Source organism: Rhinoderma darwinii, chromosome 13 (genome assembly GCF_050947455.1).
Source record: "Rhinoderma darwinii isolate aRhiDar2 chromosome 13, aRhiDar2.hap1, whole genome shotgun sequence".
In the NCBI taxonomy this organism is placed as follows: domain Eukaryota; kingdom Metazoa; phylum Chordata; class Amphibia; order Anura; family Rhinodermatidae; genus Rhinoderma; species Rhinoderma darwinii.
The window spans coordinates 39,332,093-39,357,416 of NC_134699.1; the positions used below are offsets into that span (position 1 = coordinate 39,332,093).

A 25,324-nucleotide genomic window follows, 5' to 3' on the forward strand; every position below is an offset into this window, starting at 1 on the left:
CGAGCGCCGGTCAACGAGACGGCTCGTTGATTGGCGATCGTTTGCCCCTTTCACAAGGAGCTAGTATGGGGACGAGCGGTCATTACTGTGATCGCTCATCCCCATAAATTTCTATAATGTCGGCAGTACGTCTCCCTGTTTACACAGGGAGATGTACTGCCGACAACGATAACATTTTAGGCCGATGAAACGATACGATCAACTGATGAACGAGCATCGGCTGATCTGTTTACACAGGGCAATGAACCAGAACGATTTTTTAACAAGTAGGGATAATCCAAAGCAGAGAACCCCTTTAAAACTAATAGGAACCCCACGGCTAGTTTCACACATTGTGCGATTTGTTGCGGAATCTGCGCTTAAATTGAGCAACAAACTATAGTACAGAGTAACAAACCCCATTCACAAACAGTGTAAAAAAATCTGCAGTGGATTCTCTAATCCGCAGCATGCAGTATTTGTTATGACGGATTTTACCCATTGAAATGCAATAGGTCAAATTCAGAGCCAAACACATTGGGTTTCAGTTGCGGATTAAGGAGTATTGAGTATTAAGGTATGGGAGCACGGTCCATAAAATCCAAAAATAGGACATGTCCTTTTTTTTTTGCGGGTCATATCTATGGCCCGGACACCTTCCCGTTTATATGCGAGAAGGTGTCCATGGGTAATATAAATGAATGGGTCCGTACTTTGGTCCGTAATTGCGGATAAAAATTACGGCTTTGTGCATGGGGCCTTACATATGCCATATTACCCTCCCAAAAAATAATTGGAGTGTACCCCAACATTGATGGATATTTTCTTGCTAATTCACTGCCCTATGCATCACATAAGTCTGTTCAATTGTCAGTGATCTGGTCTTTATGAATCGATGTCACAGGGTTCTGTTTTTTCTATGTGTACAGACAATCCTTATGGAACACAGACGTTTTATAACTGCAAAAGACTGATTAAAACTAGCGTCGGCTTGTTTGGTTTAGGTTCGGCGCTTCCACAGAAAGACCTGAGTGTAAAGTTATTGCACATGGAACGCTTATTTTAGACCGGTCCATCTGCAGTCTGCGACATTTACCTTTTATTAAGACAGCAGCAGTTGAGGAGCCAACAAATAAATACGCAGGTTCAGTGCAGTTTGCACATTTTCCGTGTGGCACCCATTGAGATGATGGGCAACCTTATCATACATGGTCATGTGGTCCTTCATAGGGGGAGCCACTGTACACGAAGGCTGTCTGCTCTGAGTAATAGAGGGTGGTCCAAGCTGGGAACCCATCCCCTTGATGATGTCTATATGCCCTAATGCCGCATATGGAAGGATAGGGATTGTCTTTATGGAACAACCCCAGATGACCATGCATGGACAAATTTTTCAGCTTGTAGCAATAATAGCCCAGGTAATGGGGCTTGTAAGGGGGTACGCAGAGCAGGTCTGATAAATCAGAAGTAGGGCTTTGATGTTTTTTAAGATTTCTGCTTGCTGTCAGTGAATGAACATTCTGGTAAATATCCAGTGGCTGAAAACTTGTACATACTGCGAGTTTGCTACACTTATATCCAGTCTACACAATCTGCCGTGAGTTAGCGGCCTGGACTCCTCACTCATACGGTACATTGCATTGATACATTGCAGCAAACTATCAGGACAGGAGGGAGATTTGTGCTCCTGTTGTATTCAGCTCACAGTTGATCGTCTAGACTAGATACAATTGGAGCAATCTCTCAGCTGTGAGAAGTATTAGGTCTGGCTAGTTTTCAGCTTCTGGATGTAAACATGAATGTTAACGTTCACTAACAGTAAGCTGAGATCTTAAAAACCGTGTTTGAAACACAAAGTGTATTAATGAAAGTTGTAGATTTTTTATTGAGTGGTGGAGGTATGGACTCTTAGGCCCATGAACACGAACATATTTTTGCGACCACAATTCACCCGCAAATCTGCGGGTGAATTGCGGCCCCATTCATTTCAATGGGCCCATGCACACGACCGTGGTTTCCAACCAGAAAATCACGGCCGTGCACATGGCACCTTTAACTTGCTGTGTGCAAAACTAGAAATGCCGTAAGTTGTTGATAGTAAGCAAGATGTCATTTATAGAATGGGAGACTGAAACAAGATAATCTTGTCTTCATATGTTAGGAAAACACAAATTGTTGTGTATACACTATGACCACTCAAGAGGAATATTTCGTAAAGCACTTTCTACCCTCTATACTCCTCCGCACTGAGCTGTTAGGTCTTGTCCACACGTGATGGTGGTGCGGATATTGCGGCATTTTTCTCAATGTTGGAAGATGGTGACATCTCTGAAAAACGCAGCAATTCAGTCCACTTTCCGCAGCAGGAATTGACAGGCCGCGGTAAAAAAAAATACGCACCGCAGGTCAATTTCTGGTCGGAAATTTTACGCAGCGTGTAGATGAGATTTGTTAACCAAAACCTGCCTACTCCAGGGGAGGCCGATAGACATAAGACTAGCAATACATTCCAGAAAAACTGGATGGATCTATGAACAAATGATCTAATGCCCATGACCACATTAAAGGCTGATATCACATTATGAGACAGTGGTGTATTTGGTATATAAATGGATATGTAACCAATTTTGCCACAGACAACTTCTTGTGATATCACAGTGTGTTGTTGTTTTACATAGGACTTTAAATTGTGATTTATTATAATGCACAGTATCTTAACAAATACAGCTCTACTACATCAGTATTTAGTCTACTTTAATAGAAGCATTATTAATCCACCACTCTCTTGTTGAGTGATTTTACTATAAGGCTCCACAGTGTTTTTATCGCATTTTTTCTAGCGTTTTTATTGCAGTTTTGTTGCTGTTTTTAAATGCCTAGTAATTGCTTTGAAAAGTAATTTTTAAAAATCTCATGCATTTTGCTGCAGTTTTGCAATACGGTTTTGGACCGTGTGGCTGCTACAGGTGAAGCACATGGTGTCAATGAGGTTTTAAAAAGCGTTTTCAAAGCATTTAAGGCCCTGTTCACGCAGAGTATTTTGACGAGCTTTTTGGAGCGGAAACCGCTCCGCAAAACTCGTCAAAAACCGGCCAAAAATGCCTCCCACTGATTTCAATGGGAGGCGGGGGCGGTTTTCTCCCGCGAGCGTTATAACCGCCTCGCGGGAGAAAGAAGGTACATGCCCTATCTTCGCACGTTTACGCCTCTGAGCTCCCATTGACATCAATGGGAGGCAGAGAAGCGTATTTCGCTGACTTTTTTGCCTGTAGCACTCAATGGGCGCGAGCGAAAAAAGCTGCGAAAAATGCGGTGAAAATCGCGGCGAACGCCGTGCAGGAAGGACAAAATCTGCCTCAAAATCCCAAACGGACTTTTGAGGCAGAATTTTCCGCCTGCAAAATACTCCATGTGAACACAGCCTTAAAAGCATATAAAAACTGCAACAACAAAAAAAACGCTGAAAAAACAGAAATAAAACACCCTGTAGAAACCCAGCCTAACGCCCCTCCTGACTAATGTAGCAGAGTTTGTCAGATGCAGCCGAGCAAAAGAGAGTTGTGTACATAGGACTGCAAATAAACCTGCTGCATTATCTTTACTCAGGGTATTAACATAGTGCACAAATAATGCAGCATCAGAGCAGATTCCGCTCTGCTACATATACAGAATTAATATGATTAACTTTCTAACATTCAACAAATAATATTGTTCCAGCTCATCCCACCATCATTTCCGCAGAAGACTTGCACATGTTGCACCCTGTATTCTCCATTACTCCCACTGTTTTTATTTTATTCCATCCATTTACGACTTTTACTGTTGATTCAATAGTTCTGTTCCAATGAATTTGAGTCCGCAGATCTGACATTTTTTTCAGCTTAATTTAAGATGACAGAAATTGCTAGTCCAGCAGACCCGCTGGCGCATTGTAGGGCAATCAGAGTGGCACAGACCCTTTCATATTCTGATATGCACGAAGACAACCAACATCACAGATTTCCAGGTATGTTACAGATAGTGTAATTGTTTTATTATCCGTGCAGAAATAGCTTTACAGACCCATATATTTACCTGCAACTGCCCAGAAGCTGTCAACATAAAGTTATGACTGTTAACCCTTTCCATCATAGACCCAGTCACCTTTCCAAAAACAGCTAGAACACTGTCCACATAATAACATTATATTGACTGTACATTCCTACCTGCAATGTCTGGGGGTGGTCCACTCTCACAGGCGTCTCCGACCCCGAATTACCTATAACTAATAAGAAGTCTTGTTTTTGAGCTGAAGGAGGTGGGGAGAAAGTAGCCGGGAGGAGGAGGAGGCAGAGGAGGAGGTTGGTGTTAGTGGAAAGAGGGGTGGGGGACAGTGTGAAGGTCAAATATATTTCTCTCAAGGAGCGCCTGGAGTTTGGCTGGTTAATGAATAATCTTTCAGTGTTTGGGCATTTTTATGGGAAATTACACATGTGCAGAAATAATCATTCCCAGACTTTTATTCAGCCAGGTGTGTTCTTCGTACCATGAAAAAGAGTAGGAAGAGCGACAGCTGAAGAATGCCACTCTGCACACAGAGGGAGAAAAGCCAGAAAAACCGGGTGACAACACAAGTGACAAGTAGAATACAGTCAGGTCAGAAGATGAACGAGGGATAAAGGGACACCAATCGTGACAACAATATTTATGCCTCTGTAATAACTCGGGCACCCTGCAGCCAGACATTTTATTAAGTACTTAGATTTGGTGTTCGGCAGGGCAGGTGATTTCTATCCCATACATAGTATACACACAAAGAAACCGTGTCATACAGTACCATCTGCTGGCTGAAAGTTCTCACCGCTTATCATCTGTCCGTATAGGCTACACACTGTGCAGGTAGCAGAGTTAGTACTGAAGCCCCAGGGGAATTAGCACAGTAATGGGATTTTTATATTCAGTGACTCATTAAACCATATTTGTTCTGTACATAGGGCTTTCCTTGTCATATAGTGCGTTTCTAATAAAAGACTGCAAGATATTTGCGCCAGAAGTCACTCCGCAGAGTCCTCTGTGTTCTTGAACATCAGGATGGAGTTGTAAATTTTGACAGCTGGTCCCAGTTTTATGCACAAGATCTTTACAATGTCCGTCTGCGTTAGAAGCAGGAGAGCTTGCCCGTCTATCATCTGTTGGGAGAAAAAAAACCTGGCATTTGGTGTTGGAGGAATTAGTATATGATGATGAGAATAGTATTATCATGACTGATATGTGACCCATAGGCCATCAGTTTGTGAATAACTTTTATAAAAGACTGTTCAGTAACTGGAGTGTGAGAGGACAGAATTTTTTTACTTGCATGGATATGTTCGCATGCCCGCTGTGGATAACACAGAGAAGGGCATAGATCCCTGCTTGGGGATGTGCAAGCCAGACTGGTAACAGGCGCCATGCCTATTTTTATTCATAGAATTGAATCCCGCTATCTCTTCTGCATAAGCACTGCATGCAAGTATAGCACTGTGTCGCTCCTCTCCCTCTGCAGTACAAGACTTAGGCTAGGTTCACACTAGTGTTAGTATACCTTTACCTCTCTTCCATCAGAGGAAGGGAGGATGGAAAAACGAAAACGGAAAGCAACGGTTCCATTAGAACTACCATTGATTTCAATTCTAGATAACTGGAAAAAAATGCTCCTTGTGTCGGGCGCTTCTGTGTAGCTGGTGCGGTGATTACCACGGACCCCTTCGGATGAATATTAAAACAATTTATTGGACACCTTGTTTTAAAAACAATAAAAAAAAGATAAGAAAGAGGACTGCTGCAACGCGTTTCAACCTCGTGTTGAGGTCTTCATCAGGCAACACATTTTTTTCCAGTTATCTATGTTTGAATGACCACGTCGAGGAAAATAAAAAAAAATAATAATAATATATGCCCTCAAAGGTGTTAGGCCCCCGGCTGCCATAGAAATCATCTGCACCCCGCGATCGCATCGTGGGTGTGCCGGTGGGGTGAGAGAGGGAGCCCCCTCCCTCTAAAACCACTCATATGCGGCGGTCCCTATTGACCGCCGCATCTGAGGGCTTAAACGGGCAGGATCGATGTTGATCCTGCCCGCTCGAGCTGGTCTGCTCCAAGCCCTTCGCTAGCTGAGAGCAGGGAGCTTTAAGGGTATGTTCACACGGCAGCATCCATTACGGCTGAAATCAGGGAGATGTTTTCAGGAGCAAACAGCTCCTGAATTTCAGACGTAATGGCATGTTGCCGGCATTTTTCGCAGCGTCCATTACGGACATAATTGGTGCTGTTTTTCTATGGTGCCAATGGAAAACGGCTCCAATTACGTCCCAAGAAGTGACAGGCACTTCTTTGACGCGGGCGTCTTTTTTACGCGCCGTCTTTTTTACAAAAAATGACCGTCGGCACAGAACATCGTAAAGCCCATTCAAATGAATGGGTAGATGTTTTCCGGCGCATTGGAGCCGTATTTTCGGACGTAATTCGAGGTTAAAATGCTCGAATTACGTCCGTAAATAGGGTGTGTGAACCCAGCCTAACTATTCCCAGCCGCTCAGATTCATTCTGATGCAGTGCCATAAAAAGGCACATGCATTAGAATAATACCCGTTAGTGACCGCCGTAAAAACACCTATGGGTGGTCACTGACAGGTTAAAACGAGTGATGGTCGCGAGACACATTCCAAATTTTGAAAAACATGTAGCAGAATTGAAGAAAGTTGTACAAGCGGTATTGCATGTTTTTAATTATACATACAGAAGAAAATATGCATTGTACCATTCAAATTGGCACGGTTCAGAGGTTAGGATATGTCTTCAATATAGTAATTTTGGAAATCTTATTGTAGCCAATGCATATGGACGTTACTCAGGGATCCTATTGCGAGCCACACAACTGGAGGTCACAAGCCACATGTGGCTCCCGAGCCACTGGTTGGGGACCACTGCCTTACACAATAGATACCTTTTAGGTATCAAAGGCAAATAGCTTTAGTGAGGTTCATTCCTTACTGTGGACACCTCTCAAGTTTATCACAATTGGTGAGATGCCTCACTGACACCTATAGTCAACAAGACATCCAATATTCTACACGAAAAAGAAACATGCTAGAAAACCTATTTGTGCAACACTGAACAATTTAGTTTACCCCTTCCCGATTGCCCACTGTCTCTTGACAGGATTTATTAGTTAATATTAAGATTATTATATACTAGAAACGCAATTTTCCTATACCAACCATTATAACGCTGGAAAATTCAGGCATCTCACCTCCTCTTTGAACAGTTGGGCTTGGTCCTCACATCCTGTAAGTGTCTGCACAAAGTTGAACACCTAGAAAGGAAATTGATTTTTGTTTATCGCAAAGCACAGTCAGAGCTAAAACTAAAAAACAAACAAATAAATACTACAAATGGAGAATAGATGTACAAATTAAATTGATGTGGCATGAGCCTAATGCAGGTTCTGAAGGGAAATTAATACCTCTTCTGTGTTCCACTTTGATACAGTGTTTGCACTGATACCAGCTACACCGGGCAATAGACGGCAGTGCTGTTCCCAGCAGAGAGCAAGGGCGCGATCAGGTTGGATAGACATGGCTGACATAAAAAGTGACTGGTGAACTGGGTCTGTTGATAGAGAAGTTAGCATAATACATTGAGACTAAACATTAGGAGACATTATATAGAGATGATTTATTTAAATATCACATGATCAAACATGAGTAATTGTAAGGCTATGTTCACACGCTTAACAAAAAACGGCTGTAAATACGGAGCTGTTTTCAAGGGAAAACAGCCTCTGATTTTCAGCTGTTTTTTAAGCAACTTGCATTTTTTGCGGCGTTTTTTATGGCCGTTTTTGGAGCTGTTTTTCTATTGAGTCAATGAAAAATGGCTCCAAAAATGGCTCAAGAAGTGACATGCACTTGTTTTTTTGAGGCCTTTAAATGCACTGCCGTTTTTTTAAAAATGGCCGCGTAAAAAACGCCCCATGGGAATGGAACGCCATTTTTCCCATTGAAATCAATGGGCGGATGTTTGGAGGCGTTCAGCCCCCGCATTTTTAGCCGTTTTTCGGAGCGTTTACAGCCCGAAAAACCGCTGAAAATAGGTCGTGTGAACATACCCTAATAGTTAATGTTACTGAATTGGTAAAAAAATTTCTTTACCTTGAAAGTTGTCTTGCTGCACTCTACGATATTTGGGAGGACGTCCAATTCTATAAAGGGAACAGAAACTTAAGAATCATGGATTTTACCACAGAGATATAATTGAGGGATTAATCCAGTTGAACAGCCCTTCCATATACATAATTCTGAGTGGTGCTCATCTCCTGCTGGGCTTAAGCTCTGTTCACATCTTGTTTTTTTGCCCTACGTTTAGCATATGGTTCGAAAAATATCTCGGCACATATGCCGAATGTATACCTAGGACCCCATGCACTCAGTGTATGCCAAAAGATGCGCCAGACCGGTATGCATGGGGACTATTTTTTTTTTTTACTGTATAGGAACACAAAAAATGGTGCACACAATTAAAAAAAAACGTATACTGTGCGGTATACGTTTTCTTTTACTATAGAAAGTCAATGGGCGACGTATGACTATACAGTGGCATAAGTTGTAGCCTTCTGTCGGAGATAAGCAACAATTAGATGCAAACAGAGTTTTAGTCTGACACATAATGAAGAGACACTCACATAATTGATGCAAATATTAGTGTATAATTTACTACAGTGATGTGAGGTTTCAGCTTTTTAAAACTTGCTGACTTCAGTCTTCTATCCTACTGATAATATGTGGGATGAGACTACATGTGTGAAGATATGTGAAGGAGAGGTAACCATGTCCAGAATTTTATAAAGAGAGGTAAAGAAGAGCTGTCTTTAGAATCACAGTGGAGGGATCCAGCTCTTGGACTATACTCCTTTCTTGGAATGTCACGCTGAAATCTACAGTGAACTATGCAGAAGTTGATGGAGGCAACGCCAAAATAAGATGCTGAATTCTGGGAAAGACTCTGAAGATTGAACATCTTTACAGCAATCTTTTATTGTGACTTTACCAGATTAATTTCATCAAGGTGTAACTAATATCCCTAAGAAAAAACTTCTTAGGACATCATCTAAATTAATTTTCATGGCGGTCCAAACCATGTGGATAGATTCTTTTTTTAATGAAGAACGTGCATCTGCACCCTGATCTCTCACCTGCCATGGTGTCTGGATTTCCTCTGAGGTGGCAGTGGGATAGGATTCCTGCTTCTTGTTAGTTGCTGGTTACGGTCAGCGAGAGGACAACCGGACAAACAGTGATGAGCTGTGAATCTTCCAGTCACGTGGCCAGAACCATCACAGCCAGGAGTGGGGCACTTCCTGTAGGTAAGAACAGCGGCGGGACAAATGTCATGAGCAGAAAGGAAAAGTCCAGACTTACCAAAACTATAGACATTGGTGGGATCGGCTGCTGGCTCCCTGTTTGGGGTTAGTTTTGTCTTGTTTGTTGTATAAAACCTCAATATAAAAAATAAAACTAAAAAAAACAACAATTTTTTTATGGTTATTTTATTTTTCAAGAATATTTCCAGTTTTTTTATATTGGCCTCAGGGTACGCTATTAAAACACTAGAGGGTAGATTTATGTAGACTGGCATTTCAAAAGCCAGTACTAGTATAAAGCCAGCAGGAGTAACATGCAGCTAATTTATTAACCCTTTCAGGACCAGACTCATTTTCATTTTTATGCTTTTGTTTTTTCCTCCCGAATTCAAAAAGTCATAACTCTTTTATTTTTTCATTGACGCAGCCATATGAGGGCTTAATTTTTGCAGGACCAGTTGTACTTTCTAATGGTACTATTTAATATTAGGTGATATACTGGGAAGCTGAAAAAAAAAATTCAGAATGGGGTGGAATTGGAAAAAAACCCAGCAATTCTGTCATATTCTTATGGGTTTCTTTTTTACAGTGTTCAATGTACGGTGAAAATGACACTTTTTTTTAATTTTTTCTTAAACTTTTATTTTTTAGAAAAGTATTATAATACATACTGTATAAATCACACACTACCTATTATACTTCCCTCCATACCGCAGGGGGGAAAAAAACAGAAAACTCAAATTTAAATATTCAAGAATTTCTCCGTTATGGTTTTAAAGAAAACAAAAAAGACATCTCAGAAGATTTTACAGTATCAATCCATTATTCCCAAATAGCAAAAAAATTCTGCAAACCCCTTCTGTATTTATAGGTATAGTACTCATATGACATCACCCCAGAGGTTTCCGATTTCCATAATTTCAGAGTAGGGACTTTTTTACTCATCCAAAATCTGGCAATTCGTTTTCTAGCAACAAAGCTCCAATCTCGGCCCTCACCAAGAAGGGGGTGAGAACGGCAAGGCTTGGCCTCCAGAGGCAGAATTAGCATTTACTAAGCTCAAGAGCGCTTTCACTTCAGCATCTGTTCTTCACCACCCTGATGCTTCTCGGCAGTTCTTTCTGGAAGTAGACGCATCTTCCGTTGGTGCTGGAGCACTACTATGTCAAAAGATCTCTAAGGGCAAGATGGTAGCCTGTGGCTTCTTCTCGAAATTGTTTTCCCCGGCAGAGCGTAACTATTCCATCCGGGATCGGGAGTTGCTGGCCGTCAAGTTGGCATTAAAGGAATGGAGACACTTGCTAGAGGGCGCTGTTCACCCTATTGTCATTTATACAGACTACAAGAACCTTACATACTCACAGTCAGCACAACGACTAAATCCTCGCCAAGCAAGGTGGTTGTTGTTCTTCGCCAGGTTTCAATTCTTGCTTCGCTTCTGCCCTGCTGAAAGAGTGTGAAGGCTGACGCCCTGTCTCGATCATTTGAGACTAATGACTAATGACTAAATTCCTCAATATATTATAGACCCGTCTAGGATTATTGTCGCTAGCCCTTTACAAATTACAGACATTCCTCCTGTTAAGACTTTTGTCCACCTTGCCGACAGGAAGAGAATTATCCACTGTGGACACAGCTCCAAATTGGCGGGGCACTCATGTGTTCGAATGACTCTGGACTTCATAGCCCGTCAGTACAGCTGGCCCACACTACCGAGAGATGTTGTGGACTATGTCTCTTCATGTACGAACAAGTCTTCCCGCTCCAAACCTACTGGTCTGCTCCTAACCCTCCCCGTTCCTGATGCCCCCTGGCAGCATATCGCTATGACCTTTGTCACGGAGCTTCCTCCTTCAGCTGGGTGTACTACGATCTGGGTAGTAGTGGATCGGTTCTCTAAAATGGCACATTTCATTCCTCTGACTGGCCTTCCGTCTGCTCCTCATCTGGCAAGCCTGTTTATTTCACACATCTTCCGGCTACACAGACTTCCTCTACATATAGTCTCGGACTGAGATGTACAGTTTACATCCAAGTTCTGGAGAGCCCTGTGCAACCTGCTAGACGTTACACTGGACTTCTCTTCTGCCTAACACCCTCAGTCCAATGGTCAGGTGGAGAGGACCAACCAGATTTGAAAGAATTACCTTCGACATTTTGTTTCCACCCAACTTCTGCCTTGGGCGGAATTCTCATACAACAATCACACAAGTGAGTCTACATAATAATCAGCTGCCATCCCTTCCAGTGATCCACAACTCTGACGAGGATCTAGGACAAAATCAACACATCCCAAACTAATTTTACAGTGATGGAAACTCACAAAACAGCAGCTGACCTGTGTTGGAAACTGTATTTGTTGCCTCGTGCGTGAGAAATCCCTTTACAGCTGAGAGACTCACATGCACCTGGTGATAAGTTGGGAGAATCACGGTGTCCTGTGAAAACAGTAGAAAGTGAAACAAAGGAAACCTACGACTATGGTTACTGAAAGTCTGCACTAAGCTTCTCACTCAAGCCAACATATGTTGAATATGCAGTTAGATTGTGGCATTTTGAAGACCATTTTGTACTCATATCCACTCCGTGTAGCCGAGCCTACTTGACATACAGTGATAAATATATGGTACTATTCACAATTCTTTGAAAAGAAAAAAAAGTCATGCATTTTTGGGATTGTATAAATTCTTAGTAGCTTACTTGCGGGAGGATTTATTTCCCTTTTAGTTATTCCCGGTTATTAATATCCACAACTGAATTATAGTTGGCAGTACTCACGGAGGGGAGTTTGCAGTGGGTGTCCTGTTCTCTGGCACCAACCCACAGGGTGTAAATCTGGGTGGTCAGCGTCCAGCCAAAAGTCATACAAATCGCTCCAGCCATCAAAGTGAACCTTGGAAGGTGGGATGGGTTGTCAGAAACCCAGATATTAATAACCCATCCCCGTGCCCCACAAAAATAAGATGGAAGCACACCAACACCCACAGAGCAAATGGTCCAAGCCACAAAAGACATAGGCATGTAATGAGAGAGAAGGGAATTTTGCAGATAATGGACTGAACTGATGCATTCACCTTTATTCTGCATTCTTCCACGTCCACCACAGATGCCACCCGAATCAATGAGGGATTTCTTCTGTCTACTGCTTCCAGCTTCATGTTGACTTTGAATCCATGTGGGGGGCGCTTTAGAAGATTTTAAAGAAGAAAACTGATTATAAATGAGGGACAAGTGTTTAAGCCGGACATTCATAGAATTAGTATAGTATAATCGAATAACATTACAGTGTGGAAGGCTCGAGCGGGCACTTCAGTGGCTCCTGTATCCAACAAGTATCTCTCCCAGGTGAAGTTATCAGGGTCTGGATAATCTAAAGCAAAGCAGACAGTTATTTTTTGCACTTTTAAATGTGACTTCCCTAACAGACACAATAGCCCTTCTCGATTTTGCTATACACCATAGTGGCTTCATAATGTTTTGCTTCTACTTTGCTTCTATTTCTGTGCCAATACCTTGAGGAGGAGTGAGAGGCTTCCCATGTTCTTGACACCATCCCACAGAATGAACATAGGGACTGCTAGGGTCACACCTAAGCATATAAGAAAGTAAAATTCACTTTAATGGGGTTTTCTGAGTTATTAAAAAAAAGTGGCAGGGGTAGGAGGGATGCATTAAAAGAAAAAAGAGCCGTTACCCACCTCACAAATCCCTGGCGTTCCAGCGCCGCCACTCCTATCTACCCCGCCAATGTTTATGGAAATGGCTAGACTGGTCTCAGTAGGTGTATGGCACGGGATCGTTGAGGCCAGTGATTGGCTGCAGCGATCACGTGGGTATACGGGCACGTAATCACTGCAGCTATGTGTCAATAAACAGCAGTGGGGAGGACCAATGTGGTGGCGTTGGAACTGTGAAGTGAGTAATGGCTCTTTTTTTTTTTTTTTTATGCATCCCTCCTACCCGGCACCTTTTGGAATAACTCGGAAAACCACATTAATGCAATAAGACTAACTTTACAATCTAGAACAAAAAAAGTATTTGGACTTATGCACACATGATTAGCTTGAAATTTATAGTTACCAAAACACAGGCTATTACAGTTGCGATAATAATAATGATGATAATTATTAGTATGGGTCAATCTATAACCTTACCCCTTCTTAGAATAAAGCCGTCCCACCACGGGCCCAGCTTCTCTAACCCCAGCATTCAGCTGTAACCACCGGGGGAAGCTCTGTGTGGCAGCTCATTTTCCTTGCTGCCACTGCAGGGGAAATGTAGTATTACACGTCACCCATTCAAATGAATGACTGTCTGTGTAATACATGGTCTTGTTGAGTCAGTCTGGAAAATAACATATTATCGTCTACCATTAACAACAAATTCCTACCAATAGTCATAGGTGTCACCCCAATTGTCAAAGTGCACAAGAAATCTGTCTTCTACTACATCAGTAACACTGGCCACACATATAAGAGATGGATTCATCTTGTCCACAGCTTCTAATTTCATACCCACCCGAAAAGGGGAAGGCGGAGCACCCTATTAAAGACAAAAAGAATCATAAGTATAGTCATAATGGCTACACCAGATTAAATATTTGATTGTAAAGATGGAATGGGATGAGGGGAAGGAGGTTACGTAAACTGGATGCTGGTAAATGTCTCGTGTAAAGAGACATGTTCACTTACAGGGGATGATTTGACATCATTCAAAAAGATCAATTGAGTTTCACTTGCGTTTTTATTAGAAGTGATGGAAAACAATTACAAATCAATTAACACAGCAGAGTTCATTACACAGATATATGGTCTTGCTATTCTTATTACGTGTCCCCACTCACTAGCATCAATGATGTAATGCCAATTGGAAAGCATATAAATAATGACTGTACTATACACACCGCAGGTCAATTTCTGCTCTGAATTATTATGTAGCATGTGGATGAGATTTGTTAAATCTCATCCACTATGCTGCTACAGTATTCTGCTGCGGTTTTTTCCGTCTGAAATTCCGTCAGGAAAAAACGTGCCAATTCTGCAGCGTGTGGATGAGCCCAAAAGGAGTATTTATATTTCGGACATTTATAGCATATCCACAGGATGTGCCGTATATGTCTGAAAGGTGGGGTCCGACCTATAGAGGGAATGTGCACCCACTGACCTGACCCATGTCATTGTATGCTGATATAAACATGATTGAGGTGCAGAACTCACAATTTTTGGAGTTATAAATAGGTGTTTAGGAGCCACATGAGCTTTTGTTAGTCTCAGGTAATGGCTCCAACTGAAGTCTTCATCTTTGTATCCTGCACACAAGAAGTATTGAATAAGAAACATGTTAACACAAAAGGAGTTAAAGAGACCATAAAGAAAGGCTTTTAAAGGACAGACTTGAAGAACCTAAAGAAGTGGTCTGCAACAAAAAAAGAGCTGTGGAAAGAGTGGTCTTTAGAACAAAAGATAGCTGAAGAATTAATGGTCTCCCACATAGAGAGAGAGTAAGGAGTGGTCTCTACATATCAAAGTTTGTGAAGGAGTTATCTGCTGCATAGGAAGGAATGGCTTGGCACATTGGAGGTCTGGAGATAGCCAAATAGAGAACTCGAGAAGGAGTTGTCCCACATGTAGGATGGATAGCGTATGGGTCTTTTACATAGGAGGTCCGGGACAGGTATCGTCTCACTCAGCATTTGTTATTATGTGCCAAGTATGCATGCAAAACTAAAGCAGTTTATTGCATAATAGTAACAATTTGTGAGGGGACCATGGAATGAAGCTCTTCTTACAACTCATAGACCATTTTAAAAACTGCAACCAAGGTAAAAACCTTTCTTCCATTATGACCTTTTGGGGGCTGTAATTTGTGTCCAGTCCTCTCACACCAGCCAGCAGGGTGAATATCAGGGGAGTCAGCGTTCACCCAGAAATCATGGCAGTCTGAATACCCATCAAAGTGAACTCTTATTCGGAACCCACACACCTGAAGAACAAAAAAATGCACAGAGAAAATAGACAAAAAAAAGTACATTTGCGAGAAATCCACAAGAAATTTGTTGGATAAAATCCAATAAAAGAATAGAAGTGGTTAAGTATTAATAGATAATTATGTTATGTTAAGACCTTTCCTTCAAATATCTGAAAACAATGGAGCACTAAGGCCTCACGCACACGACCGTAGCCATGTGCACGGCCGTGATTTTTGGGTCGGTCGGCCGCGGAGTGTCACCCACGAGCCGCCCGAAAATCGCGGGCCGTGCACATGGCCGCGTCCATAATTTTCTATGAGCCCTGTAATAAGACATGTCCGTTCTTTCTGCGGTCCAGGCTCCTGGGCCATGCACGGACCATGGAAACCACGGTCGTGTGCATGGGCCCATAGAATTGAATTGAATTCCCGTGGATTTTCGGGGGAATTGCGGCCGCAAACGCACGTTCGTCTGCATGGGGGCCTAACAATTTAAGACATAAGGTATTACAGATCCAATTTAGAAAATAAATATTGAATTACAGACATTAGTTACCAAGTTGACTAGATTTAAACCAAATAATCTTGTTTTGATGTTTAAACATGTGCTCTTCCAAAAGTTATTACATCATATCTCACATTCGTCATACAGGTGCAGGAGAATCAAGTGATTGTCCTTCTGAAAAATGAGAACACATATACTGGTCTCAAACACCATTCTAGAGTAGTGACTGACCACAGTGTTATATAATATAGGAATCAGTGGTGCAGAAAAGCTACTTGGCATCATGTTAGCCCCATCCCATTATATCCATATCATGAGAATGTGATCAGCATTTCTCTAAAGTGGTTTGTATTTCCATAGGGCTCTCCGATGACTACATCTGTTAACCTGTATGCAAAACTTGAAAAATTTGTCCTTGAAAGGGAATTCTTACTCTTCCTGGATTATATTGTTTCTGACCAAGGACTCCAGATAAATCCGGAAAAAGTCAAGTCTGTCTTAGATTGGCCTCATCCTCAAGGTCTCCGTGCTACATAGAGGTTCCTGGGATTTGCTCATTTCTATCGTTAGTTTATCCCCAATTTCTCGTCACTGACTGCTCCCATCTCAGCCCTCACCAAAAAGGGAGCAAATGCCAAGAATTGGACCACCGAAGCCAAAATTGCATTTACTGAACTTAAAAGTTCATTCACTTCTGCCTCCATTTTACATCATCCAGACGTCTCACAAAAGTTCTCTTTGGAGGTCGATGCCTCGTTCATTGGTGCTGCAGCACTTCTTTTTCAAAGGAACTCTAAGAGGAAAGCTGCCTCCTTTGGTTTCTTCTCCAAACTATTCTTGGCTGTGGAAATAAACTATTCCATTGGAGATCGGGAGCTCCTGGCTATTCAATTGGCCCTAGAGGAGTGGAGACATCTGTTGGAGGGTGCTGCACACCCTGTTGACATCTATACTGACCGTAAAAACCTAATCTACCTACAGTAAGCACAACATCTGAATCCCCGTCAAGCCAGACGGTCTCTGTTCTTCTCCAGATTTAATTTTTATACTCCAGCTCCGCCCAGCTGACAATGTCAAAGCTGATGCTCTATCCCGTTCATTTGAGACTACCGAACTGGAAGAGGATCCTCAGCACATAATTTCACATAATTTTCTCAAAGATGGCGCATTTCGTTCCTCTGTCTGGCCTTCCCTCAGCTCCTCGCCTGGCAAGTCTATTTGTTCAGAATATCTTTTATTTGCATGGATTACCCCTCCATATCGTGTCTGATCGAGAGCGTGCAATTCACATCCAAGTTCTGGAGAGCCCTGTGTAAGCTTCTGGATGTGAAATTGGACTTATCGTCTGTATACCGCCCACAATCCAACAGCCAGGTTTAGATAATCAATCAAGTATCTAAAAATGATCTCTGCCATTTCGTGTTGGCTCAACACGACAACTGGGTACATCTCCTTCCATGGAAGAATTCTCGTATAATAATCACATGAGTGAATCTACTGTAGCTTCTCCATTCTTCATAGTTTACAGCCAACACCTGCATGTTCCTCTTCCTACAACTGCTACATCTCCAGTTCCTGCAGCGAATGTTTCTAATGGGAGTTTTCTTCAGATCTGACAGCAAACCAAGTCTGCAATCCTGCAGGCGGTGCGTCGTATGAAGAGATATGCTGATAAGAAAAGAACGTCCGCTTGAAAATCCCCTCCTATAAATTTGCTCCCAGGTTCCTTTGAGGTCTTGCAACAGATCAACCCTGTGTCATATAAACTACGTTTGCCTGCTCGCTCAAAATTGCCAATTCTTTCCATGTCTCTCTTTTGAAGCCTGTAGTCCCCAACCATTACAGCAAATCTTCTGATTCTTCTTCATCTCCTAGAAGTGCGACTGATGTGTTTGAGGTCAAGGAAATTCTGGATCTCAAGGTGGGAAGGAGGACCTTTTATCATGTGGACTAGAAAGGGTTTGGTCCTGAAGAGAGATCTTGGGAACCCCAAAGAGAACATTGATTACCCTGTGCTCATTAAAAAATTCCTCAAACGCTCTGGACCTAAGAAGAGAGGGCATAAGGGGGCGGTACTGTAGTGCCGGCGGCCGCGGGGGTCTCACTCGCCCCCAGCACCCATTAGCCTTCCTGTCCTCTGTGCCAGGGTCTCCCTGCTCTGGGAGGCTGGAGCGCTATGCTCTCCCCTCCTACCCCGACCTGTGCCAGTAGGCTGCACACTACCCCGTTCTTAATGGGCCAGCGCACACCAGAAATATTGCTACCAGCCTATCCCAGCACACGCTGGACTTTTAACGAACTCTGCTGACTTCTTCAGTACCTGAGCAATGTTGTTGCTAACCTTGTGTTAGTCTGCAAAGGTTCCATAGTCTGTTCCAGTGTCCTTGTCAAGTCCAGTGTCCGGAGACAACCTCAGTATCTGTGACAAGTTCGATAATCCATCACAAGCCAGCTGCCAGCTATCTGCCACCAACCTGCCAACCAGGTACCCTTGACCAAATGACTCTTATACATACTTGTTTGGCCTGCTGCTACTCCCTTACGGCGGAGTGGCCCAGTGGGTCCCCATCCCCATGTTTGTGACAGAAACAATCTTGCAGGAGGGTGATAATAGCAAGAGTAGTCAAGTACCAGTCCAGGTTTGGTACACAGATAAGCGGCAACCCCAAGTTCGGTACACAGATGAGCAGCAACCGTTTGTAGTATAAGGGCTTGTTCACACATAACGGAATTGCTGCAGAAAACTAAAATGTCTGCTAAAACTAGCAGACATTCCTCTGCGGAAAACCCGCATCATTGCCTGCATTTTTTACTGCAGAAAATAGTGCGGATTTTGCTGCGTTTTTTTCAAGTCTGTGAGATGGTGATATCTCCTCTGAAAAACGCACATATTCAGTCCACTTTCCGCAGCAGGTATTGACATGCTGCAGAACGTAAAATACGCACCGCAGGTGAATTTCAGGACTGAAATTTTACATAGCGTGTGGATGACATTTGCTCATTCACACCCACTTTGCTGCTACTGTATTCTGCTGCGTATTTTCCGCCCGCAATTCTGGACAGAAAATACGCAGCAATTCAGTTACGTGTGGAAAAGCCCTAAGGCAGAAAGGAGCTAGACTACGGACAGGAATCACAATAGTCTATCAATCTGGAAGTGCAATGACCAGATTTTTTGTAGGTAGCAAAAAGGATGAAACCAATCAGGCTATGAAGGCAATTAATCCAGAAAGGCAGGAATCAAGAGAACCTAGACCATAGATTCAGCAGTGCAGCTGTCCAGCATCACCAGGTAGCTCAGTGAGAAGAGCTACTGCCTAGGACACAGGAGTGTCTGCTTTTGAATCCTGACGCCAAGCACCCTTTATCTCACAAAACCATTAAAAAAAGGTGTCCCACTCCATGGAGGGAGGTACGGTACATTAGGTCACCTAGCATTGAGAAGGACAAACATTTTTTTTCTCAGTTAGAGGAAACAGCCTGTGGACAAGAGTAGTGCTGTTTCAGGGGAAAAAGGAGGTGGCCCCTTTCAATGATATCACAATCCTATTTTGGGGTTTATCCAGGGTTTAATAATCAATGGCCTATCCTTAGAATACGCCATCGATATTAGGACGGGTGGGGGTCTGACTCTCGACACCCTCGCCGCTCAGGCTTTACGTTCTTGCACATGCCATTACTTTTGTTGCGACTGTGGGAGGTATTGCAGTGCTGTCACATTCATGTGAAGAAAAGTGCATTACTTTATCAATTCTGGATAACAACTTTACATATTTTTTTTGCAGGGTCACAAAGCATTTGCGCTATATGGCTTTATTATTCTGTTGTCACTAGCTCCTTCTACCAGTGTATGTCCAACTCACCTCAGCCACAGTGAGGATGAAATACATGGATGGATGCTGGGGGTCGATTCCCTCTAGCTTCATCCCTATCTTGAAGCCATTTTTGTGCTGCGTTCCCAGCTGCCACTAGAAGAATTAATCACTTTATCATACAGGACTAAACATTACATTGATGGCATGTAAGCAGTGCAATAAAGCTTCTTGAAATTGACAAATACAATATAGATGCTGTATAAAACTTATCTAACAACTATGCATACTCTTAGGGTATGTTCACACGGGCTATTTTCGGCCATTTTTACGGCTAAATAATCGGAAGCAGAATGCCTCCAAACAATTGCCCATTGATTTCAATGGGAAAAACGGCGTTCTGTTCCGACTGGGCATTTTTTACGCGGCCGTGAAAAAGAAGTGCATGTCAGTTCTTCAGCCGTTTTTGTAGCCGTTTTTCATAGACTCTATAGAAAAACAGCTCCAAAAAACGGCCGTTAAAAACTCAGCGAAAAATGCAACTTTGAATAAAAAACGTCTGAAAATGAGGAGCTGTTTTCCCTTGAAAACAGCTCCGTATGTTTAGACGTTTTTTATTTTGTGTGTGCACATACCCTGAAGGGTTACATTTTTCTTTGATCTCTCAGTTTTACTATGTCTAGGTTGTCACTGAAAACAGATGTCTAGGTAAACATATGCTAAGTTTAGTGTGTGGATGTCATGTGCATATAAGGGGGCAGTAGCGGTTATAGCTCTCCAGAACAAAAGGAGATCATAAAATAACATTAAAATATTAACAAGTTATTTACCTGCAAGTACTATAAACAAATTAGTGACCAGATCATGGCTGAAAATGATGTGTATTCAGAAGGCCATTTATTGTCCGGTGTTGATAGTCATGTACTTTTTCTATAGACTTTTGGGCTATGTTTATGTATTGTTGTTCAGATACTCAGGAGAATATTACATGTACATGTCACATGTATGATGAATGTATGCAGCATATTTTTCTGGAAATGGCAACCAAGTAATCTGGCGCCCTTTGACAGTCAATTATTACTTTCAGGAAAACATATCAAAGCATTATTACTCTGTAAAAACTGTTTGTGTTATTTTTATAATGAACAGTTAGGAGTTTAAAATGTAGCTGTGATTTTTTTGGCAAAAAATACTGCAACAAAATCTGCCGCATGTGACTGCACGCTGGGACTGGATTCACACAGGCCAGCAATCAGCATCGTACTGGCCCACCGGAGGACTGGAGGATCCTCCTGTGGGCCCAGCCAGCGAGCTGCTTTTTTCTGGAAGTGGAGCAGCGAGACATTGTTTCCCTGCCCCACTGCTTACTCTGGTAGGCTGGCCCCCTTATGCCCGGTGACGTCGCTTGCACCAGTGGGCCCTGGTGCTAGCGACTGCCACATTCAATTGTATCTGCGTCCTCAGGATACATTTGAATACTATAGGCTGCAGGCCACTTTAAGGTGCTGGGAAGAATCTCTGCGCAGGCCGGCGTTTTGACATCACTGCATCACGCTGGCCTATGCAAGGGACCCGTCCCGGCATCCTGAGGCTGTAGAGCAGCTCCGTTCGTCCCGGGAACGGGGCTAGGTAAGTAGAATTTTTTTGTGTTTGTGGGGCTGTATGGCACTATATACAGTAGGGGGCTGTGTAGCACTATGTACAGGGGGGCTGTGTGGTACTATGTACAAGGGGGACTGAGTGGCACTGTCTACACTGGGGGCTTTGTGGCACTGTCTACAGGGGGCGCTGTGTGGCACTATCTACCAGAGTGGGCTGTGTGTGGCACCATCTACCAGAGGGGGCTGTGTGTGGCACCATCTACCAGAGGGGGCTGTGTGTGGCACCATCTACCAGAGGGGGCTGTGTGTGGCACCATCTACCCAGAGGGGGCTGTGTGTGGCACCATCTGCCAGAGGGGGCTGTGTATGGCATCATCTACCAGAGGGGACTGTGTGTGGCACCATCTACCAGAGGGGGCTGTGTGTGGCACCATCTACCAGAGGGGGCTGTGTGTGGCACCATCTACCAGAGGGGGCTGTGTGTGGCACCATCTACCAGAGGGGGCTGTGTGTGGCACCATCTACCAGAGAGGACTGTGTGGCACCATCTACCAGAGGGGACTGTGTGGCATCATCTACCAGAGGGGACTGTGTGTGGCACCATCTACCAGAGGGGGCTGTGTGTGGCACCATCTACCAGAGGGGGCTGTGTATGGCACAAACTACCAGAGGGGGCTGTGTGTGGCACAAACTACCAGAGGGGGCTGTGTGTGGCACTATTACTGTGTGGAGCCTAAAGTAACTCGGATTGAACATAATGGAGAGAGCTGCATGCACGCACGCGTCCCTCTCTCCACTGGTCTCCGCCTCTTGATATAGAGTTGGTCTTTGATTTACTACACATGTTTTACTACACAATTAAGAGTGGTTGTATTATTTCTATATCGCTGACGGGTGGGCCCCAAGAATTATTTCCTCTGGTGGGCCCAAAGTACTCCAGTCCGACACTGCCAGCAATGCTGCAGATTTTCTGCAGCATATCCGTGGCATTACCGCTGCGTTTTTGCAGCAAAATCTGCATGTGTGACGTGCAGATTTTGCTGAGTATTTCACCTCTTCTTCATTGAAAAGAGTTAAATCTGCAGCATGTTCTGATTCCTGTCTAAAAATTGATGAGCAACATGTGGATGGGATTTTTTCAAATCTCATCCACATGGCTGGGATTGTAATCCGCTACAGATTTTTCCAACAGAAAATCTGCAGCATTTCGTGCTCTTGATGTTTTATTTATCTCTTTTGCTATTAACCCCTTCGCGCACCATGGCGTGCTATTACGTCCTGGTGCGTGGGGTGATGTATGGTGCGTGCTCACTCACTCCATACGCTGCGGGTGTCAGCTGTGTTTTACAGCTGACTGCCGGGCCTAACGGCCTGGAACAGCGATCACTCTGTTCCTGGCCGTTTAACCTCTCAAATGCTGCGATCAATCATGACCACAGCATCTGAAGCGTTTAAAAGAGGGGGTGGCCCCCTCTGACAGCTCATCGTTGCCCCCACAACGCGATAGTCGGGTGCCGATGATTGACATGGCAGCCCAGGGGCCTAATGAAGACCCCAAGTCCACCTTCACTCTGCCTCTGTTAAGCCCTGCCTTCTGTTAAGCTCTGTGGCAGGGCTTAACAGAAGCCTGTAAAAATTACTATAAACTGCAATACATTAGTATTGCAGTGTATTGTACCAGCGATTTAACGATTGCTGGTTCAAGTCCCCTAGGACTAATAAAATGTGTAAAAAGATCAATAAAGATATTAGTAGTGGAAAAAAAAATTTAACGTTTCAAAAAAAACACCCTTTTCCCATTTTTTCCTCTAAAGTAATGTCAAAAAATAAAAATAAACAAAATTGGTACCGCTGCGTCCGTAAAATTCTGAGCTATTACAATATAACATTATTCCACTCGTACGGTGAACGGCGTAAAAAATAAACGCCAAAATCGCTGTTTTTTGGTCAACTTAGCAGTTCAGAAAATTGTAATAAAAAGTTGTATGTACCAAAAAATTTTACCAATAAAAACTACAGCTCGCCCGGCAACAAAATAAACCCTCACACCACTCAATCAATCAATGGAAAAATAATGTGTCTCTTTTTTTTGACGAATGGTTTTTTTAAATAGTAAAATATAAGAAAACATATATCAATTTGCCATCAATTTTAGAAACCCGGATAACCCGTTTACTCTTCAGGACTGCAATATTAAAAGGAATCAGTCAGCAGTTTTAAGGCCTCAAAACTGCTGACAGTGCTATGTTGGGGAGGGCAATGTAACGATACCTGTTGTTTAATTCCCCCAACGCCGCAATGCCACTAAGGCCTATTTCAGACGACCGTAGTATACTTCCGTGTGATGGCCGTTAAAACAACGGCCGTCACACGGACGCATGTATTTCAATGGGGCCATTCACTCGGCCGTTGTTTAAAAAAATAATAAAAAATAGAACATGTACTATTTTGTTCCGTTTTCACAGATCCCTCGATAGACTCAACTGGGCCATTTTTCACGTCCGAGTTTCCCCAGGTTCGTCTGAATTCGGCCTAAAGCTGCACCTTAATGTGCTAGTGCTCCTGGCTTCTCCTTCGAGAACGCTGCCAGACAGTCCCCTCTGCTCTGAGTGACAGCTCTAGAGGTCTCCTGATTAACAGTCGATTTCTCAGTCATGCAACTTGAAACAACAGGTATCGTTATTATGCCTTCCCCTATATATGAGGACACAAAACTGCTGACAGATTCCCATTAAAGACCATCGATAAAACTACAGATGCTGTTCTAGGAACATTTCTACAGTCTTCAAACCATTCTGCAGGGGTTTTGCTGTCGTTGGTTTGTGGGGAAAGAGCGCTCAACGTATTCTTAGGATATGTTTACACTTGAGGTTCTTCGTGGTATATGTAGTTTTGACAGGAAGAATAACACTTCCCTCTTATGTGAAGGAACTTGCGACAGGGGATCAGTTTGAAGCCTGCAACTCGAATGTGAACAGAGCCTAAAACATTAGATGGGACTTACTGTGGAAGCAATTCTTTCATATACTATAAGTGAATGTGCACATATCCCTTCCTGTCATATCAACTCTGCGGCTTCTTCCTCTTCCCTCCCTGAGACACCCTGGCCGTCCCTTTCCTATGCAGCCACAAATCCCATGCCAGATTTTCAACCGCTGACCAGTAGATCAATGCATCTGTATGATAACATCAGTAGACTGCAACGATCCAGAGCCTCTATATCTAAGCCTATCATGTGTGATACTATCTGCTGAGCCCCAGTATCTAAGCCTTTTATGTTTGATACTGTCTGCTGAGTCCCTGTGTGTAATCTTGAGCCCTCCCTCCGTTCCACACCTAGTTTTATTGATAAGTCCCAGTTCCTTATCAACACTATCTTGACAACTATATCTGTAGTTGCCTTCCCCTGATCTTTAGTTTAAACACTTCTCCAACCATCTTGCCATCTTCTCCCCAAGCACAGCTGCCCCCTTACAATTTAGATGCAGCCCATCCCTACTGTAGAACTATAGAAGTCGGCCCAGTTTTTGTAGAACCCAAACCGATCCGTCCTACACCAGTTCTAGAGCCACTTTTTTACTTCCATAATCCCCTGCTGCTTCTCTGGTATGGTACAGGTAGTATTTCAGAAAATACTACACTTGAGGTCCTTGCCCTAAGCTTAAAGGGGTTTTCCCACGAGATACATTTATGAGATATTCACAGGATATGCCATAAATGTCAGATAGATGCGGGTCCCACCTCTGGGACCCGCATCTATCTCCAGAACGGGGCTTCCTAAACCCTGTTCAGCCGCTTTGTGTTGCGGCTGAATGAGGTAAATTCCGACCATGAAAAATGTTATATGGTTGTGAGTTACGTAAACAGCGGAAATAATCCCGGAAATAACTTTTAGCTTTATCATTGGTGTGCACCATGATAGCTGGGAACTCACCAGCTCGTCCCAATAATCTATCAACCTGATTTTCGATGTAAGCTCGAGCGCCAGGAAGACAACACACTGTTTGACGATCCTGGTCTTTGTGAGATATTACCCTATTTGTTCACCTAATAACCGAATAACTACCAGCACCTGTCTGGC

General features: G+C 43.2%; 2 protein-coding genes across 4 annotated transcripts in view; both read right to left on the reverse strand.

The window, feature by feature from the left end:
* Positions 1–4,267, reverse strand: part of SGK2 (serum/glucocorticoid regulated kinase 2) — a 46,499-nt gene extending 42,232 nt beyond the window's left edge. Inside the window, exon 1 of the mRNA XM_075845703.1 lies at positions 4,185–4,267. The gene's annotated coding sequence lies outside the window, so the exon portion shown is untranslated. The remainder of the gene's footprint in view (positions 1–4,184) is intronic.
* Positions 3,987–25,324, reverse strand: part of L3MBTL1 (L3MBTL histone methyl-lysine binding protein 1) — a 28,641-nt gene continuing 7,303 nt past the window's right edge. For all 3 annotated transcript variants that reach the window (XM_075845701.1, XM_075845702.1, XM_075845700.1), the window contains exons 8-21: positions 19,694–19,798; positions 15,205–15,340; positions 14,575–14,666; positions 13,749–13,900; positions 12,871–12,947; positions 12,643–12,728; positions 12,433–12,543; positions 12,137–12,251; positions 11,697–11,796; positions 9,191–9,355; positions 8,151–8,200; positions 7,463–7,608; positions 7,250–7,312; positions 3,987–5,147 (exon numbers count right to left, since the gene is read on the reverse strand). In XM_075845701.1, the coding sequence (XP_075701816.1) occupies positions 5,013–5,147; positions 7,250–7,312; positions 7,463–7,608; positions 8,151–8,200; positions 9,191–9,355; positions 11,697–11,796; positions 12,137–12,251; positions 12,433–12,543; positions 12,643–12,728; positions 12,871–12,947; positions 13,749–13,900; positions 14,575–14,666; positions 15,205–15,340; positions 19,694–19,798 (1,533 nt within the window). In that variant the 3' untranslated portion in view covers positions 3,987–5,012. The remainder of the gene's footprint in view (positions 5,148–7,249; positions 7,313–7,462; positions 7,609–8,150; positions 8,201–9,190; positions 9,356–11,696; positions 11,797–12,136; positions 12,252–12,432; positions 12,544–12,642; positions 12,729–12,870; positions 12,948–13,748; positions 13,901–14,574; positions 14,667–15,204; positions 15,341–19,693; positions 19,799–25,324) is intronic.